The 21,976-nt window shown below is 34.3% G+C and overlaps 1 protein-coding gene across 7 annotated transcripts in view; it reads left to right on the top strand.

Annotated features, from left to right (window-relative positions):
• The window catches only part of Tgt (tRNA-guanine transglycosylase), a 131,649-nt gene that overhangs the window by 44,358 nt on the left and 65,315 nt on the right, over positions 1 to 21,976 (top strand). For all 7 annotated transcript variants that reach the window (XM_090416159.1, XM_090416161.1, XM_090416160.1 and 4 more), the window contains 2 exons: positions 10,245 to 10,462; positions 18,569 to 18,684. In XM_090416159.1, the coding sequence (XP_090272285.1) occupies positions 10,245 to 10,462; positions 18,569 to 18,684 (334 nt within the window). The remainder of the gene's footprint in view (positions 1 to 10,244; positions 10,463 to 18,568; positions 18,685 to 21,976) is intronic.

Genomic DNA, 21,976 nt, shown 5'->3' with positions numbered 1-21,976 from the left:
AATAAATGTTAAAGATACCAAGCTATTTTAAACCTGGTTTTACTCCATTTCCCAAGTAAGCAAACAGACAAGTAAGTCTGTTTGCTTGCAGGCGCAAACTTGACTTGTCTGTTTGCTTACTTGGGAAATGGAGTTAAACCAGGTTTAAAATAGCTTGGTATATATATATATACACACACACACACACACAAACACACACACACCCTCTGTCCAAAAAGAAACCGGACTTTTGATAGAAAATAAAACACAGGCCAATTATAATTATTCAAATCATTTATTTTAATCAATAATATACTCTCCCTAAGCTTCGATACAACATTTGGCATGGTCAATTTTGTTAAATGAGTTTTTTATATCGGTTTTTGGGATGCTGTTGAGGGTCGTGGTTACTGCTGCTTGAACGTTTTCAGTGGTGTCGTATCGCTTTCCTTTCATCAGCAAATGAAGTCGGGGGAAGAGAAAGAAGTCACAGGGTGCTAAATCAGGTGAATACGGTGAGTGATCCAACACACAAACTTGGTTTTTGCTCAAAAACTGTATCACAATGTTCGAACGATGAGATGGTGCATTATCGTGCAAAAGTGACCAGCTGCCTGCATCACGATATTCATGCCATACGCGACGAATTCTTACTATCAATCGCTTCAAAACTTCGAAATAAAACTCACCATTGATCGTTTAGCCAGGCAGAACGAATCAAGAAAAAAATCAGCATTGTCTTTACTTTTGACTTCTCCAAGCGACTTCTTTTTTGATGCCCCTCTTTTTGTGGTCTCCACTCAGCACTCTGGTGCTTTGTTTTGGGCTCATACTCAAAACACCACATTTCGTCACCAGTATCAATCATTTCAAGGAAGTTTGAGTACGAGCAGTTTAATGAGGTCCTTGCAGTGTTCAATTCGATACATTTTTTGGTCATCAGTCAACTTGTGGGGAACAAATCGCGAATTCAATTTATGAAGGCCCAAACTCTCGGTCAAAATGTTGTGCACAATTGATTTTGGAATCCCCAATTCATCTTCACTCAATATCACGGACAATTTTGGGTTTTCTTTGATGAAATCACGCACTTTTTGGATATTAACTTCGCTCAGTCCAGTTTTTAGACAGCCCGGCTTTTCGTCGTCCTCAAGCATCTCATGACCACTTTGAAATTGCTTAAACCATTCATAAACTTGAGTATAGGATAAACATTCATCACCATGTGCTTTTTGAAGCATTTGATGCATTTCATTACTAAGTTTAACACAAAAGTCAATTGCAGCTCTCCGTTTGAAATTCATTTTTCGACCGTTTGTCAAAACACACTGTCACTCTTGGCACTATAACTCAGCTGTTAATGAAACAAATGTCATAAACAGTTGTCACAACACTAATGAAGGTTGCCGCTTTCGACAACAAAAAGATACGACAGGTGGCAGCACTAGTTTCTTCTATTTTCGAAAAGTTCAGTTTCTTTTTGGACAGAGGGTGTGTATATGTGATCTACTCCAGCAGACTGCCAATCAAGTGCATAATTTTGCTGATGATAGCATGTGCATTCCTCATCTTCATTTGAGAAACCTGGCAATGTACAAATCACCACAACATTCAGAACCTCAGCCACTACTACCTTAAATTCAGATCTCCATCAGTGGAGTTTGGATAACAATGTCAGTTTCACTGTTATCAAAATGCAGCTCTGCCTTATTTGTCATAAATCATCCTTCTTTTATGACCTTACTTGTTTGACAACACCTTATTCTCTATGCACAATGAGATTTATCTTTTTAGGATAACACTACCTTCAATTCTCTCTTGGCATAAACGTATTACAAATATTGCTTCCAAAAAATTATCTGTTTTTCTTTAGTCATTACTTTAACTCCAAACAGCTGACTTTATATAAATTGCATATCTATCAAATCATTGACTATTTATGTCATATCTCAAGTAGTGCTTGCCCCTAAGATCTCCATAAAGATGCTGAACTCTATACAGAAAAGGGCAGTCGCACTGATTAATGATTCCTCTCTCGCTAATACACATCACTCACTTTTACACAGCCACTCAGTTTCTGCTGCTTGCATCTTCTATACTTCTTCAGCCACTGTTCATCAGACTTGACATCAATAATACCTTCAGTCTCTGTCAAATCCATTCACTCACATGCAATAGCTAATCAATACTCTCATAGTGAATCCCCAAACTCGCAGAACAAATTTCTTCTCCTCTTCGATTATCTCTTCCACTACTGCCTTCTGACAGTCTGCCATCTTATGTTTCTCCAGGAATACAATTCATAGCCCCTTAGTTAAATGTGAACAAGTTCCTATAGTGTACAATAGGCTGACTAACCTCTTGTGGGTGAATTTCCCATTAAAAAAAATAAAATAAAAATAAATTACTTTGAAAGATTGCTAAATAATATTGGTTGTGACAGTACAGAATTGAAATTATTCAAGAAATATGCAATCAGAGGATAAATACTTGAGGGAAGGGGAAAACAGCAGCCAGAATAGGAGATATTCAACCAAAATGCTGAGCATGAAAGTATATAAAAGTTTCATAGTGACTATGATATATATTTCAAAAGGCTTAGTAGAAGGAGGAATTTCAAAGGATGAAATTGCAACAGTCCTTCTTAGGACCCATTTGTAGAAAAGAGAAATAAACACTCCTTACTGAGTGTTCCAAATAAGATTTATGTGAATATACTTGAGGCTAAAAAGAACTGTGGAAGAGAAACTTGGGAAGAACGAGTTTAATTTGTTGTCAAAATGTCATTGTCAAGACCAGATTTTCATTTATGACAAAATAGTTGAAAAATCATCAGAATATGACAAAGATCTGTAACATTTGTAGATGTGTTGAATATGTTAAAATGCCAAGAGAAAATCTGTTCAAAACACTACAGTTATATGGTGTTAATGGGACATTATACAGAACAATATATATGCCTATACTTAAGCTGTAAATCTGCAGTTGGAATTGAATTATACAGAAAGATGGTTTGATGTAAAATCTGTTGTAAGACGATGCACACTGCCTTCTGTTATTCATCATCATCTGTGAATCACATTAGAAAGGAATGTAGCATTAAATCTCCAGGGCCGGCCATCTCGGGGGTGCGGTGAGTGCAATGCACTCGTGCTCCACGATCGAGTGGGCATAGTCAGTACACATTTGTGGAAACATATTTTTTTATTTTTTTTTCTTCTAATTTTGCTTATAATTAAAGGGATTTCATCGACAGGATTTTAGGGTCCCCGGTAATAATAATATCTTTGTGTTTCTCTATTATATTAGGGTTTTTGCTTAACCCTTCTGATGCGTTTATGCAGTGTATAAAAATTAACAAACATGATTTCGTTTTTACTCTAAAATGTGCTAAAATGCCTGATTCATCATTAGTTTTTTTCTAATCTGTTACACATTTATATCATTTGGCTCGTTATCGAACCCATTGAAAAAATATTTATTATGTTCTTTATATGTGGTTAGTCAGGGGTGGACAACCCTTAACATGCCTGCCAAACGTGGCATGCCAATGACTTTTTTCCAGCATGCAACCCAGGGCTCATCTTAAAAAATAATTAAATAAAAAAATACATTTCAAATATCTTTGCTGACATATTTTAACTTAATATAATACAATTTTATTAAGTACAGCTATACCAAATAAAAATACAATAATTAATTAAACTCCACCAACTGTTCCATAATAATAAGTAATAAGAAAATTAAAAACGAACATCCTATTTTTAAGCCATCGATACATCTCTGCGATATACTGATGTACAAGTTTTGTCCAGTTCAGTTGTTGCACTATTCGTCAGGCATCCAGATGTGGCGTGACTTCTTTACCATCATTTGATATATCTTTTCATGTTTCGTAGAGAACATATCTGTTTTCTAAAGTGTATTTGTATTTTATTAAATCGTAAGTCATTAAAATATGGATTGGAAGTATTTATTGTCAATTAATATGTTTAACTTATTAGATATAAAAGCAAATTTCCTTTGCATTGATTTATTTTCGGAAACTAAAGTTTTCAGTTTTTTCGTAAAATCTCCGCATATATTGCAATTGCTATTTCCTGCCTAGAGAGCAGTTTTCTTGTGTGCATCCTACCCAAATAGCACCATCAGCTTTCCCATTATTTCAAACAAAAATTAGGTAATTTACAAGACTTGAGATACTTAATGAACAATCCTTCACGAATGACTAATGAACAGACAGGCATGGTACTAGGCCAATAAAGATATGTGCATATGATTGGTGCAGTATTAACAAAAGATCACATGAGTCAAAAGATAGAGGTCAGCAGACAATTTTTGAGTTGAAATGCTTATTCTCTTCAACCAAATTCAATTCAATATCTGAAAGCCATAACAATATTCACTATATATTTCCTAGCTTTAACACGTTTACAAATTTTAACACTTTCTGTTGATTTTTATTGTTGCTCTGCATTTGAGCCGGGGGTGGGGGGGCAGACTCCCACACATCTAGTTTTTAGTTTTAGTGTTTGCTAGTGCAGCATATGGTTTTGCTTGCAGCTAAATAGCATAGTTTTTGGGGGAAGGGACATGCGATTCATTAGTTAGTGCCATTTTTATCCCAGCTGTCTCTAATTGCACTATTTGTTGAGAAATATATTACACAGACTGCAAATGTTTGTACCTTATTCAGTGATACAATAAAACAACCTGCTTTTACTTGCATCTGCAGACATATTGGCTAGTATGGAGGGCGCGTGGTTTGCCACGGGATCTATTGCCATGAGCAAGTCACTATTGCTATGAGGTGAATGTGATTACAATTTCTTTTTTTCGCAAAGTAAAATCAGGGATGCGAGTTATACGCGAGGACCAGTTATATTCCAGTAAATATGATAAGTTATTTTTAAAGCTATTATAGCTATGTGAAATGTATTATCAATATTCAGGATTATGAAGTGTTGTCTGCACGTGATTAGATCTCAACTACGTTAATTTCAACTCGGTTAATAGTGATAGATCAGGGTGAAACTGATGTACTGAAATAAGCAAACGAATAAATAAACACATTCCTTGAGTGTTTCTAAAATTTTGTAATATTGTAAAAAGTATGTACATATTTAACTCTCTGTTAATTCATGGGATAATTTACTTATTTGACAGGCAAAGCCTAACCCATAATGTCCATGCCAAGAAAGTATCCCTCTGGGTGTCAAAAAAGGAAATCAGCAGAAAAGAAAAAAGAAGAAAAGCAAAATCGCAAAAAGTCTCAAGTAGATTTGTTTTCATGGCTACAAAATAAATCTGACAACGAAATTGCTACGACTTCTGCAGTTGCGATTCAAACTTCAACTGAAGAAGAAAACTCTAAACAAGCTACACAACATTTTCAATGAAAATGTTGAAACTGTGGGATTCGTCGAAAAAGACTCGTCCGATTATACAAACGTTTTAGATACAGCAAATAACGATGAAAACAATAATAACGATGGTTATCAAGTGAATATAAATGATCCAGGTTTGTGGCCAAATATTATAACTGATAAATTTAGATTATTTTGTGTTAAAACCGGACCTAAACAACATCATCAAGACGCATTCGTTAAGAATGTTGAAGGTAGATCATTTTCTACGTCATACTATTTTAAAAAAATGCCAAATGGTGAAACTTAGCTTCGCAGCTGGTTAGTTTACTCAAAAGCTCAAGACTCAGTATTTTGCTTTTGTTGTGTATTATTTTCCAAAAGAAGAGGAAAAGATCAATCAACACGATTTATATAGTTTTAATAAACAGAGAAAACTGTCATCTGTAATTCTCTTTATTGCTTGGCAAGATTTATTAAAAAGGCTTAATTTATGTTCGACTGTTGACAGAACAAATGAAATTAATATAAATAAAGAAATGGAACGTCTAAAATTACTATTCCAAAGAATTGTAGATGTAATTCTATTTTTAGCAAGTAATAATCTGTCATTTCGAGGATCCCATGAAACAATAGGAATGCCGAATAATGGAAATTTTTAAAGTTTAATAGAATTATTAAGTACATATGATCCTGTGCTAGTGGAGCATGTAAACAGAAATAAAAATACGAAAAAAAGAATCGTACATCATTTGGCGCATAGATTTCAAGAGGAAATTATTGCTGCATTAGGTAATGAAGTCCTTAATAAAATTAAAGACGATATAAAAGCAGCCATATATTACAGTATCCAAATGGATTGTACTCCTGATATTTCTCACAAGGAACAAACTTCAATAATTATTAGATATGTAAATTTTGTAGACAAAAAATTAATTATAAATGAGTCATTTATAGGATTTTTTGAAGTAACTGATGTGACTGGTGAAGGACTAGCAAATTCGCTTTTAAAAAGAATAACTGAGCTTGATTTAGATATTATGAATTGTAGAGGGCAAGCATACGATAACGGTAGCAATGTGAAGGGAACATATAAATGCGTACAATCTAGAATAATTAGTTTAAACTCTCATGCAATTTTATGTACCTTGCTTATCACATTCTTTTAATTTGATAATTTGTGATGCTGCTTCCAGTAGTATATATTGTAAAAAAAATTTTTGGAATATTGCAATGTTTATACTGCGTATTTTCTGCATCTACAAAAAGGTGGGAAATTATACAAAAGCATTTAAATATTATGCTTAAACCATTATGCGATACTCGATGGGAAGCCAAAATAGACGCTGTCAAAGCAGTGTATACACAGTTTGAACAAACTTATAATTCCTTAGAAGAATTTATTGGTGCAATTAATGATAATATAGGCAGTATCCAAAGCTAAAAGTCTACTAGATTCCTCAACAAACTATTTCAAGCAAAAACAATTGTTCTTGACTCTGCTTTTAATTTAGTGAATAAAATTAAAAATGAAATCCAAAATTTAAGATCAAAATTTAACACATTTTTAGATGACGCAAAAATGATAGCACGAAACTTGAATATTTCCGAAGACTTGGCTGAAAAAAGAATTCGAAAAAGAAAAAGATTATTTTATGAACTAGCAGAAGATGAAATTTTACTAAACCCGGTAGAGGAATTTAGATGTCACTTTTTCAATGTTGTAATTGATGCTGTTATTGTACAAATAGATGAGAGATTTAAAAATATACCCAATGTTATTTCTTATTTTAAATTAATCACTGATATAAAAACATCAGAAAAAAAATGAACTAGAAAACCGCTCAAGGGATTTTTTTAAAATATTATAGTAAAGATGTAAATGAAGACTTAATCCAGGAAATTGATTTGTTATGAGAATTGATCTTGGACCAAAAAAATGTAAATAATGCGCAAGACATATTGCAATATATATTAAATAATAGTTATAATGAACTATTTCCAAATGTGCTAACTGTATTGAAATTTTCTTTACGTTACCAGTTACTATAGCAAGTGCAGGGTGTTCTTTTAGCAAATTAAAATTGATAAAGAATTATCTTCGGTCAAGTATGTGCGAAGAACGCTTAAATGCACTTGCTGTATTAAGCATCAAAAAGGAAATTGCCAAAAATTGTAATTTTTTGGAAATGATTAATGACATAGCAAAAAAAAAATCGCATATTTAAATAAATACGTATTAAGCAATATACGTGTTAGTAAAACTAGGCCCCTAAAATAGTAAACCTATTTATATGTGCTTAAATTAATTTTTTTTATTACTTTAAACAATAATTAATTGTAAATAGTTTTTGTGCGATAGTTGGTGAGCCAGGTTACTTTTGTTTGTGTTAAATATTTATTTTAATTATTTAATACTTTTGTTTTGTGTTCAGTAAACGTTATGTTAACCTGCTATATTTCGAATGTGTTTTTTTTTTTTGTTTTCCTGTGCCAAAATCATTTGCAGGTAAGAGGTTTTACAACACGTTTATTTTGAATCCTTTAATTTTTACCTTTGAAAAATATTTTAGGGCCCCAAAAGATTTCTTGCACCCAGGTCCCTTTATAGAGAAGGCCGGCCCTGCTTAGCTCATTACTTTATATGGATGATGTTATGTTTTCCTAATCAACAGCACAGTTCTTCAGAACTCATTTAAATTGAATAAGTGCTGTAAAAAATGAAAATGAGCAGTAAACAGGTAAAAATTATGAAAATTGGTTAGAACATGGAAAATATCAATGCATTCCCAATGGAGAACTGTGAAATAAGTAAAATTTGTTAGCTATTTAGGCACACTTGTTAATAAAGATGACAAATCGAATATGAAAATGGATAACAGAATAAAATAAGCAAAATTGGTATGGTGAAGAGCCAGCTGAATAAAAATAAATATATATATATATATATATATATATATATATATATATATATATATATATATATATATGTATATATATGTTAAAGATACCAAGCTATTTTAAACCTGGTTTTACTCCATTTCCCAAGTAAGCAAACAGATAAACAAGTCAAGTTTGCGCCTGCAATTACTTGGGAAATGGAGTAAAACCAGGTTTAAAATAGCTTGGTATCTTTAACATTTATTATACCCAAGGTAAAATACTTTCTACATGTGTGTGTGTGTATATATATATGGAATAAGAGATGAATTAGCCAAAATACTCTTTAGCAGTAGGTGAGTATTCCAAACAATTTTAACAGCTTATGGACCTGAGAGTTTATATTTTATATATAAAGTTCATGGTAACATAAACTTAATAAGGTATACATAGTATACTCTCCTTGTGGACACATCAGGAATTGATGATGGCTGCAATTTTTTGTATTGTTATAATTTCTCACTCTCTCTCCCAGTGGTAAAGTAATTTGAAGTGATAAATTTTTTTATTATTTATTTTTTTTTATGTGCTCCCACCCATGAAAGGTCATATGTAAACCTATAGTGCATTTGCAGTGGGTTAAGGATTTTTTTATTTATTTTTTACCTGGTCTGGAAACCCTGATTTTGATACCAAACATGGAACTTTTTTCAAGCCATTTCAGGTCTCTGGATTCAGGATTTGAACCTGCAACCTGTTGGCTATAGAGCAAATATGCCGAGCACTCACCAGCCTGGCCTGGCTATAATTTGACTTTTTTTATTTTATTTGCAAAATGGTAATTCAGCACACTCAGTGCAGTAATTTTATTTGTATAACTGAATCATTTTAATCACCAGGTTGATTCAAAATAGTAATAAGTCTGCCCTTGCTTGATGAAAATTAATAAAATAAGGTATTCTGGATCCCTATGAAAATTTTTAGGGTAATTTCAGATCACTGAACGATTTTAATGGCAAAATTATGTCTACAGTACGTGTCAAAAATCACTCCAGGTTTAATTATGGTAATGATTGCCACTATGCAAGAATGCAGTAACAAAATTCCTTTTTATTGATTATGATATTTTCTTAGGGTGTTACATATATGTAAAAGCTGGATTAATCTTAGCCTGTCTGACTAGTAATTCAAATTTTCCTTTGTCTTTTATTTAGCACTAACTATAATACATATAACCCAAGAATAGTTTAATGAAAATAAATAATTATCAGGTACATCAGATATTTCATTCTGAAAAGAGACCATTATCAGTGCCATGTCAAAGAAATAACATTGCATATGCATGGATATTTTTTTCATTTCTATTGATAGCTAAGAAAGAAACAAAAGAATAACTGTAATAGTGTGTTTTGATCACTAGACAGTCCATCAATCACATACCATCATTCATGGTCAAATTGGCTTGTCCATCTTTCTGGTAGTAATTCCTGGCAGGAATATATACAGATACTTTGTTATTGGTTAACTTTTCAAATTAATTTCTCTCCTTATGTCTTCCTTTCCACATCATTCAGGTCATCATATATGTGTATGATTCATGGCTGTAAACTGTCATGTAATTTGTTTCATCCTCTTGTACCACATACATACAGGAATCCTCTCATTTTCTGTAAGAAAAGATTTGGGTATTTTCTGTATGAAATATTTCTTTCTCTTTCACCTTAAATGTGCCATGCCCTCACATGATTCCAGTCTGTTTGCTTGTTTACACGTGATTTATTCTCCACTCTATATTTGTATAGTGCATTAATTAACTAAACAGTCTTTTAATTACTAAACAGTAAGAGGTTACTTATATAATTTGAAATCAATATTTTTTTTTCTTGTACGTAACTTTTGCATTATTGGAAACGTGTGAGATGCACACATAGTGATCAAGTGCAACTTGAGATGGTTTATCCTTCCCCAGTGTGAACTTGTTAAATTTATAGTCATAATTAAGATACATTTTGATTTTAGGACAGTGGAGGATTCCAGATGGTATCTTTAGCAAAACTATCCAAAGTAACAGAAGAAGGTGTAACATTTACGTCACCTTATAACCAAAAGGAAATTTTGTTGACTCCAGAAAAATCTACTGAAATTCAAAATAGCATTGGAGCAGATATTATAATGCAGCTAGATGATGTTGTAAGCAGTACTATATGTGGACCAAGAGTAGAAGATGCCACTTACAGGTTAGAACCTTTTATACTCTCTTGGACTAATATTTATAGTATTAAACCATTATGATTATAAATTTAATGCTATACCATATTCCATTCTTAGTCAGTTCTTCATTCAAGATTTAAGCTACCACAAAACTTTACTTCAAGATTTCTGGTTAAGAAATGGAAGATCCATTTTTTCTTAACTTCTGCATACACATACAAATAAATTAACATGCATGTGCAAAAGTCATTATAATAACTGTGCACTATATAATAATAACTTATAACTATGGTACACCACAGGTCAAATTAAATGTTGCAGACTCACATCTGCTGTATATTTCTTTTTGATATCTGTCAGTAAGCTATCCTCTTATCCATGCTAATATTTTATAATCCAATATCACATTCCCTAATTGTACATGGATCCTTTGCAGATCATCCTTCCATCCTTTTCTCTGGCAACCTTTCTTTCTTCTCTTTGTATCGATTCATGCTTATTTTGTCCACCTTTGGTGTGCAAATCTATAAATATGGCCAGCCCATCTCTATTTGCATGCTTCACAATACTTCACAATATCATCTACTCCAGTCACCTCTCTAATTGTAGTATTTCTTATTATATTCCTCTTTGTTATGTAAAGCATTCTTCTCTTCAAGGCTCTTTGGTCACACAAAACCTGTTTTTCAGTAGTCACCCAGGTGCTTAAGGGTCAAAGCTGTATAATTGAGAGGAGACCTCCACATAGCCTTTAAAGGAATGTGGAGAACCGACCAGGGCTTCTGACCTAATGTCCAATCCTCACCTTCTCGTGGTGCACCCTGTTGGGTATCTACTTGGATACTGAACGGACAAGGATGGGCTGGCAATTTGGGATTTAGCCGACCAAATTGTATTCTTATTGGTTAAACCAAAATATAGAATGATGGTACAACATGACAAAATTTCATGCCGGCTGGGGCGTCGCCCGGTTAAACAAGGCCCCCGTTGTTTTTGCCAGGGAACCAGGGTGAACAGAGAAAAGTCAGCTACTGGAACAAATCTGAAAATAAACCCCGACTCAACATCACCAGAGTTAAAGATCAGTACTATCAACGTAAGAAGCCTGAATGGCAAAGAAATGGAGCTAGCTGAGGAATTAGATAAGTACCAGATCGACATAATAGGGGTGACTGAAACAAAAACGACCAAAACTGGTGAGATCTTTCTGGCATTAAATACAAAATGTTATATTCAGGCAATGACAATCAAGGAAAAGAAGGAGTAGCCATAGTATTCAACACAAAATACGAGGCTAATCTTCTTGAATGGCAGTCAGTCTCAAGTAGAGTAATGTGGGCAAATACGAGCATGGGGAACTGGAAAATGAGACTTATTTGTGCCTATGGTCCGACAGAAGGTTCTACTAAGGTAGAAGTGGAGGAATTTTTTGAGGGTTTAGAAAAAGCAGCTGACACAATGAAAAATGAAAAGTTGGTCCTTGTTGGGGATCTAAATAGCAGAGTAGGAAATGATTGTGGTGCTTAAGGGTCAAAGCTGTATAACTGAGAGGAGACCTCCACATAGCCTTTAAAGGAATGCGGAGAACCGACCAGGGCTTCTGACCTAATGTCCAATCCTCACCTTCTCGTGGTGCACCCTGTTGGGTATCTACTTTGATACTGAACGAACGAGGATGGGCTGGCAATTTGGGATTTAGCCGACCAAATTGTATTCTTATTGGTTAAACCAAAATAAAAAATGATGGTACAACATGACAAAATTTCATGCCGGCTGGGGCGTCGCCCGGTTAAACAAGGCCCCCGTTGTTTTCGCCAGGGAACCAGGGCGAACAGCGAAAAGTCAGCTACTGGAACAAATCTGAAAACAAACCCCAACTCAACATCACCAGAGTTAAAGATCGGTACTATCAACGTAAGAAGCCTGAATGGCAAAGAAATGGAGCTAGCTGAGGAATTAGATAAGTACCAGATCGACATAATAGGGGTGACTGAAACAAAAAAGACCAAAACTGGTGAGATCTTTCTGAGCAATAAATACAAAATGTTAGGAAAATTGTAGATAGGAAGTTAGTAATGATGTAATTTTTCATGTAGTACTGTCATATCCTGTACACCCCTTGAGGGTACATGGCAGGAATTTGATGATGATGATGATGATGGAAATGATTGTGAGACATACAAAAATATTTTGGGAAAATATGGAGAAAAGAGCAAAGCTAATAATAATGGCAAATATCTGTTGGATTTCTGCTCAGGACATGGACTGGTTATTACTAACACCATGTTCCAACATAAAAATATGTACAAATTCACATGGAGAGAAGAGGCTAGGAATAAGAAAAGTCTCATTGACTATGTTATTGTTGATAGTGATGTTTTCTCCCTGGTGCAGGACACCAGAGTGTACAGAGGATTTGAAATTGGAAGTGATCACTATTTAGTCTTGAGCAGGATAAAATTGAATTTCATATTGAAAAGAATAACATGTAAGAAAGTTTTAAAGCGAATAAAAGTTGAGCAGCTCTCAGATGTGAACTGTAGGCTAAAATACACAAAGATTATTGAAGAAAAAATGAAAGCGTTTGAGAACAGGAATCAAACCTTGGAGATTCAGTGGCAAACTCTGAAGAAAACATTGATTGATTCTGCCAGAGAGGCATGTGGTGAGGTTATCTGTAAGGATAAAAAAAATCGGAACTCCCTGGTGGACACAGGAAGTTAAAGAGGCAGTGAAGGAAAAGAAGAAAGCATACCTAAAGTTCCTGTCAAATAAGTCAGCTTGTGCTCTTAGAGAATATAGAGACAAATGCATCATCATCAAATTCCTGCCATGTACCCTCAAGGTCTGTACAGGATATGACAGTACTACATGAAAAAATTACATCATTACTAACTTCCTATCTACAATTTTCCTCCAAATCAGTCTGTTACTTGTCAAGACTCCAACATTATCAGATCTTATATTTGTATCGTCTAAGGCACTTTGTACTGTATCAATCCACCTATATCTTGGTCTTCCTCTGGGTCGTTTTCCTGCCAACCTGGCAGAGAACACTTGTTTTGCTAATCTTTCCTCTCCCATTCTATTTAAGTGACCATACCATCTGAGATTAGCTCTGCTAACGCATTCCTGGATGCTGACAATGTCAAGTTCTTTCCTAATATCCTCATTTTTAATATGATATTGCCATTCATGCCATCTGTTCACGCCTCTAATCTTTCTCAGGACTCTCATATCTGCAGTCTCTAGTCTTTGGTCAAGTGTTTTACTTCTGACCCAGCTCTCAGATCCATAAGTTAAAATTGGTTTGAACACAGTCTTGTATACAGCTAATTTAGTGTTCCGATTAATTTCTTTCTTATTCCATATGAATTTATTCAATTGACTTCCCACGATACCAGCTTTGCTGATTCTGTTGTCTATTTCTATATTTAGTTTACCATCTTCAGTAAAAATTGTGCCTAAGTAGCTGAAATGTTTTACTTGTTCCACAGGTTCTCCATTCACAACATAGTTGACATTTTCAATGATTTTGCCTATTATCATTGTCTTTGTCTTTTTATTGCTGACCTTCATACCATATCAATTACAACACCTATTCAATTTAGTCAGAGAATCTTGCAGACTTGTAGCGGATTTATTTAGAAGTATAACATCATCCGCATAAAGCAAAGAGCTGACATTAACATCTCCAATTTTGATATCAGGTTTAATACCACATTCCTTCATAATGTGATCCATATAGATAATGAATAACAGAGGGGATAATGTACATCCTTGTCTCACACCAGATTTAACATTAAACCATCTTCCTGTACTTCCTTCAATTCTAACTGCTGACTCACAACTCAAATAAGGACTAAGTATTGCTTGATATAATTCCCCATTGACACCATATAACTGCAGCGTATTGAATAGCTTCTCTCTTGGCACCTTGTCATATGCCTTTTCCAAATCGAGAAAACTTAAATACAGATCTTTGTTATATTCCCATGCTTTCTCGACTATTTGTCGTAAAGTGAAGATCTGATCCTGACAGCCTCTATTTGGCCTGAATCCAGTTTGTTCTTCACCAAGCTTTTCTTCCACAATTCTTCTCAACCGTTTCTCAAGTATACTTGCATAGATCTTGCCAGGAACACTCAGTAGGGAAATACCTCTGTAATTCTCACATTCAGTTTTATTTCCCTTTTTATATATGGGTACTATGAGAGCTCTACCCCAATCATCGGGAATTCGTCCCTCTGTCCAGGCTTTCTGAACTATGCAGTGCAGCCACTGTAAGACTCTTATACCACCATACTTCAGCATTTCTGGTCGAATATCATCTACTCCTGCTGCCTTTCCACATTTCAAGCCTTTGATGGCTTTTTCTACTTCAAGTATGGATATGTATTCCTGACTGCATGCCTGGTCAGTGTTTTTTATCACTGTGCTGTCATCACTGCTTGTTTCATTTAGCAGTTTTTCAAAGTAATTACTCCATACTTCAAGGATATCTTTTTCTCCTGTTTTCATTTCACCTTTATCATCTCTAATTCCTTTTACAGCACTCTTTCCTCCATTCCTAAGCTTCTTCAACAACCTCCAGAATATTTTGCCACCTTCTTGATATTTATTTTCTATATTCTTGCCAAAGTCCTCCCATGACTTTTGTTTAGCTAGTTTTACACACTGTTTAGCTTTCTTACATTTGTCTCTGTATTCTGTAAGAGTAAAAGCTGACTTATTTGCCAGGAACTTTTGATATGCTTTCTTCTTTTCCTTCACTGCCTCTTTAACTTCCTGTGTCCACCAGGGAGTTCTGATTTTTTTATCTTTGCACACAACCTCACCACATGCCTCTCTGGCAGAATCAATCAATGTTTCCTTCAGAGTTTGCCACTGAATCTCCAAGGTTTGATTCCTGTTCTCAAACTCTTTCATTTTCTTTTCAATAATATTTCTGTATTTTAGTCTACAGTTTACATCTGAGAGCTGCTCAACTTTTATTCGCTTTAAAACTTTCTTACATGTTATTCTTTTCAATATGAAATTCAATTTTATCGTGCTCAAGACTAAATAGTGATTACTTCCAATTGCAAATCCTCTGTACACTCTGATGTCATGCACCAGGGAGAAAACATCACTATCAACAATAACATAGTCAATGAGACTTTTCTTATTCCTAGCCTCTTCTCTCCATGTGAATTTGTGCACATTTTTATGTTGGAACATGGTGTTAGTAATAACCAGTCCATGTCCTGAGCAGAAATCCAACAGATATTTGCCATTATTATTAGCTTTGCTCTTTTCTCAAAATTTTCCCAAAATATTTTTGTATGTCTCACAATCATTTCCTACTCTACTATTTAGATCCCCAACAAGGACCAACTTTTCCTTTTTCATTGTGTCAGTTGCTTTTTCTAAAGCCTCAAAAAATTCCTCCACTTCTACCTTAGTAGAACCTTCTGTGGGACCATAGGCACAAATAAGTCTCATTGTCCAGTTCCCCATTCTCATATTTGCCCACATTACTCTACTTGAGACTGACTGCCATTCAAGGAGATTAGCCTCGTATTTTGTGTTGCAAATGCAAGAATGCTAAACACTGTGTAAAACTAGCTAAACAAAAGACATGGGAGGACGAGTTACCTCAAAACTATAATATAAACTATTTAAAGTTGCCTTTAAACTATAATAAATTTAGTTTAAAGGATTAAACTAAATTTATTATAGTCTAACCAAGTGGGAAAAAACTTCCAACATCATTTGCTTTTTCTTTACTTGGTTAATAGCCACATATGGTTATGAACTCTTGTAGAAAATCTTGCACTGAATCCTGCTTGTTCATATGGCTGTGCATCATCCACAAATCTTGTGATTCTGTTTAATATAATGGATATAAACATTTTGTACAGCTGTGATATCAATAACTATAGACCAATCAGTTTGCTATAATCTCTTTTTCCCTTTTTATGTAATAAGATAATCAATGATTTACCCCTTCATTGGAATTTTTTCTGTAATTAAAATATGCATTTTTTTCCCCTCCCATGTAACCTTTGAACATTTCATATGTGATTTTTTGTTTTCTATTATGTTCTGAATTGTTCTTAAATTATATTTTCTAATGTCATTTTTAATTTCTTTTCCAACTAACTTTTGCATTTTCACAAATTCTATGTTGTCTTTGCTACTTCTGTGTCTCCTTTTCCTTAATTCTTCCTTTTCTTGATCAGATCAAGTGTCTGTAAAGTAAATTTTTCTCTAGAAATTCTATTTGCTGGTAATGATTTTCTTAAACTTTTAGTCATCATCATTAATTTCTTGATTTGTACTCAAGGGGGTGTTCAAGTAAAATGACATGTTTATCCTTACATGTCACTATTCATTTCAGCATTGCAATTAACCTGAAAATTGTATTTGCAATTCACCCTTTAAGCTTTAACTTCTTATCTACCAAAACTCTGAGATCTATAGTCTCAGTTTTTCCAATCATAATTATACCAATATAATGTGCTGTTAGAAATCTCATCATTCCAAAGTGCATAATTTTGCATTTACTGTCATTGAACTATTATAACCATTTTCACATGCCCACAATTTACAAGCATTCTGCAAGTACTGCATGCCACTTACATTCCTCATTACCTACCTATTTTTGCATCATCAGTAAACAGCTGTACTCCTCAAATCTTTTCCACTGTCATTAACAATAGAACAAGGACTGGTTCCTGGGGTACACCACTAGTCATCTTAAATTGTGTAGATTTAAGGTGAGTAGATTTTTAATATCTATCAGTTAGCCATTCTCTTATCCAATCCCATGTCCTCCAACTCAGCTGTAGCATTATTATAAAGCATGAGCAAATTAGACATACATGACCTTTGCTTAGTAAACTCATGCTGTTCATTGCAAAAGTATAGATTCTCTTTAAACCTATTTCAATATGCAAGGTCTTACCAACTTTCCCAAAATCTTCACCACCACTCCAGAGATACTGATTGGTTGATAGTTACACATCATCCAGTTTAGCCGAACTCTTAACATCCATGCTGTTATTCTGTTAGCCCCTATTGCTGAATTCTTATTCAGTTTATGCAACAGTTCTAGTATCCCCCTCCTCATATATATATGAGTTTCTTCATCCATTCTAGAGGTAGCAGAGTTAGCTTTCTGTACAACAACTCATCTAGCTTGCACCTCATAATTTTCATGGTTGACATTATTCCTTCATCAACTTTTTTTCAGAAACTCTTGTTTAATAAGATGGACATCCATTTCACTCTTACACCCTATTTATTTTTCAAACTGCAGGGACACATTTTAATATTGCATATATCTCTCTTAATACTTCCCCTGCACTACAATTGATATTATAGAACCAAATCTAGTGTTCTCTGCAGTGGGTCATAATTTCCTACTTTATAGTTCAGTACTAAAATATTATAGTATATCACCTTTGCTGAATGGAACATCTGTGTCCTTAGTCAGTTCCCTGTTCAGTACAGCATGATCACTGTCACAAACCAGATGCAAAACAGTCACATCTTTAATTGGTCCCCACCCCACTGAACACTATATGGGGGGGGGAGTTGAAAAGTTCTGATGAACACCTAGAACAAAAATGATATTAAAGCAACTGATATAACCACAAGAAAGAACATATCTTAAAATCCTTAAACCTTATATTTCATCAAATTGTAACTGTTCTTTTTCTTTTAGGATATATAAGAAAACCTCAGTTCCATCATGGTGATTATCGCAACTTTTCAGCACACCCTTGTAACCAGGTTTGATACTTTTTTGACCTCAAATTCCTTCTATCATGACATGCTGCATGAGGATTTTGTCTAGTAACAGCTCAGTAAATTCGACATTGTTCTTATCATGAGATTTTACGTCTACCCACTGAATATTCAGATAATTAAAATCACACATGATTACTTTATCTAACCTATGTATGAAGGAGGTGGGATAATACATGAATTTCTGTGTTTCTGAAATGTTATTTCAGTAAACAATGTGTAATTTTTTGGGTTAAATTAAATAGTATATGCTTATCTTTATTGACTAAGAGTTAATATATTTTAACCTACTGAAAGAAAGAAAGGAAAAACATCTTGTGATTAATGTGTATTTTCAGAACCATAAGATGGTTAGACAGATGTTTAAAAGCACACAAGAAACCTAATAGCCAAAACATATTTCCAATTGTACAAGGTGGCCTCAATCCAGATCTCCGAAAAAAATGTGCTCAAGGTATGAATTATTAAATTGTAAATTAAACCTTACTTTAGCTTAAAATGAGAACTAGAATAGAAAAATGAAGGAGCAAATTTTGTATCTATAAAATATAGACGTAGTTTATGTATTCTACAAAAATATTATAGTAACATGTGCCCATGAAGGAAAATCAAAGATCATGATTTTATGATATTATTTTCTTAAACTGCATCCCTTGCCATGGAAGACAAAGAAAATAGCAGTTGGTGTGTGAGTAATGCAAAATGTCGAATTCTTTGTTCTCAGCCTAATTGTGACAGAGCTACAGCCATTATAGAAGGATAATCTCATTTGCATTTATAATTATTTGCATGTGTGGCCATCTGTACAGTTATGAAATGTCAGCTAAAAGGACACTTTAGGGATAAACCACTATTTCAGAGAGAAAATAAATTTATTTTTCTTAGCATATGTTGCTTGACTAGTAAGTAAGATGCAAATAGTAGATCAACTGGATTCAACATATGTAAATAGATCTACTGATATAACCAGTATTCATCTTGCATATCATGGTCATTCTCAAGATGAAATAATTACTTTTAGTTACACAGAAGGCAAACATAGCTGATAGAACATTTTGAAGGATTACAGATCCCTCTTAATGCTGCAACAGTTTTCCAAATGTATGTGTCTAGAATCTGATTTAGTCATCTTGATATCCATTTAGAAATATTTGATTCATCTTCTCAAGTATAATCAAATAATTGTCTTCCATTTCTTGACATTCTAATTGTGGGTTGTGTCATAATTTTTAGTAGATCATAAAAAATATCATATGCTAATAATACATTAATACATAAATTTCATTTTCTCTTTGGTCTATGGATATTATTCTGTTTTTTAATTGCCATTAAATTAGCATTATAACTTTTCATAGTAAATATAGACTTTATGCAGGAAGTCATTGATTATTGTAAGCCATCCCTTCATGTGAATGAAAACACAGAATCTCCAAATACACTGCTGGAATTTCTCAATGCATCTCTGCCCTGTTCTTATGACTATTGTCTTTCAAGGTTTACTCAATTCCTTGTTGTTCTGTTCTACCTTATGTACTACTTATAGATTAACAGATCTGCAGAACTATATTTTAGAAAACATCAGAATTAATTAGATTCTTATAGCCAAAAAAATTGGACCTTTCATGTCATGCCATTTGGGTGTCACAGTCTAGTGGAGAAAAGTTCTGTATAAAACCAGGTTTATTCACAAATGAGTTTTTGTAGACAGGTGTGTAGCTGTTCTCCATACACTTAAATAGAAATGATTCTCAGATTATCACATTCAAAGCTGCCATTCTACCTTTTTTTTTTTATGCTGAGCTTGCTGAAGCATGGACTTTTTGGTTATTAAAATATAATAGGGATTTGTATTGTATATGTATTGGGTTGCCAAATAAGTTTGTTCAGTTTATGCGTTAGTACAAGTTTACACCACTTTGCCTATTGCTATTGTTGCGCTACTGCACAACGCTATTGCACAGTTGAAAAGGCGACATTTCACATAAGGTTTCAGTGAATTTTCGTTCGGCCTACTTCAGTTGTGTGTGTGTAACATATTTTTAGAAATAGAAGGAAATAAACTACATTACTGACATATTTTTCTTTTTTTTTATTTCAAAAAAGGCAAACGAGCTGTGGAGGCCCATAAAAAATATGCAGCGTATATGGGGATGTGCCTTAACAGAACGCATATGCCAAAAATGGTTTACCAAATTCCGTTCTGGAGATTTTGATGTCAGTGAAGCGCCTCATGCTGGTCGCCTGACCGAGGTTGATTTGAGTGTTGTGAAGGATATCGTCGACAAATATCCATCACAAACAGTGCGGAAGATTGCTGCAGTACTGAACATATCCTATACAAGCTGGGATATGTTTCAAAACTCAATGTTTGGGTACCGCATGAATTGACTGAGGCCAATATGACTGCTCACATATCCATCTGTGATTTGCTGTGCCAAGAAAACGACCCTTTTTTGAAGCGGATGATTACGGGAGATGAAAAATGGGTTGTGTACGATAACCCAGCGAAGATCATGCTCTCTGTGTGGTGGGATTATAAAGGTGTTGTCCACTATGAGGTGTTACCATCAGGCAGAACGATTGATTCAACTATCTATTGCTCACAGTTAACACGACTGGCCCATGCAATTAGCACAAAACATCCAAAAAATCAGAAAGGAGTTGTCTTTCACCATGACAACGCCAGACCCCACACGTCGTTAACAACCTGGAGTGTATTGTTACGTCTTGGCTGGGATGTGTTGCTGCATCTTCCGTATTCACCGGTCCTGGCACCTTCCGATTACCACTTATTCCGATCGTTGCAGAATTCTCTGAATGGCAAAACCTTCGCTAATGAGGATTTTGTTGAAAGACACCCGGACCAGTTTTTCGCCAGTAAACCTCAGTAAACCTATATATTGACCCTGATAAACAGGGTCAATATATAACTGACTAGTATGTATTATATATATTAAATAAAATGTGTTTCATTCCACTCTGAAAAACCGAACGAACTTATTTGCCAACCCAATAGAAATTAGAAAATTTGTCTTCAAATAATTGTGTTCCATTTCTTGACATTCTAATTGTGGGTTGTCTCATAATTCTTATCATCATCATCATCAAATTCCTGCCATGTACCCTCAAGGGGTGTATAGGATATGATAGTAACACATGAAAAATTTACATCATTACTAACTTCCTATCTACAATTTTCCTCCAAATCAGTCTGATTCTTGTCAAGACTCCAACATCATTACCAGATCTTATATTTCTATCGTCTAAGGCACTTTGTACCGTATCAATCCACCTACATCTTGATCTTCCTCTGGGTCGTTTTGCTGCCAACCTGGCAGAGGACACTTGCTTTGCTAATCTTTCTTTGCCCATTCTGTTCAAGTGACCATACCACCTGAGATTATCTCTGCTGACACATTCATGGATGCTGACAATGTCAAGTTCTTTCCTAATATCCTTGTTTTTAATATGATATTTCCATTGATGCCATCTGTTCACGCCTCTAATCTTTCTCAGGACTCTCATATCTTCAGTCTACTCTTTGGTCAAGTGTTTTACTTCTGACCCAGCTCTCAGATCCATAGTTAAAACTGGTTTGAACACTGTCTTGTATAGAGCTAATTTAGTGTTCTGACTAATTTCTCTCTTATTCCATATGAATTGACTTCCTACAATACCAGCTTTCTTGATTCTGTTGTCTATTTCCATATTTATTTTACCATCTTCACTAAAAATCATACCTAAGT

Source organism: Typopeltis vanoorti, chromosome 3 (assembly GCF_054136105.1).
Source record: "Typopeltis vanoorti isolate ZY-2024b chromosome 3, IOZ_Tvanoo_1.0, whole genome shotgun sequence".
In the NCBI taxonomy this organism is placed as follows: Eukaryota; Metazoa; Arthropoda; class Arachnida; order Uropygi; family Thelyphonidae; genus Typopeltis; species Typopeltis vanoorti.
Note: the sequence above shows the minus strand (reverse complement) of the source record. Positions and strands in the feature narration are given on the sequence as shown.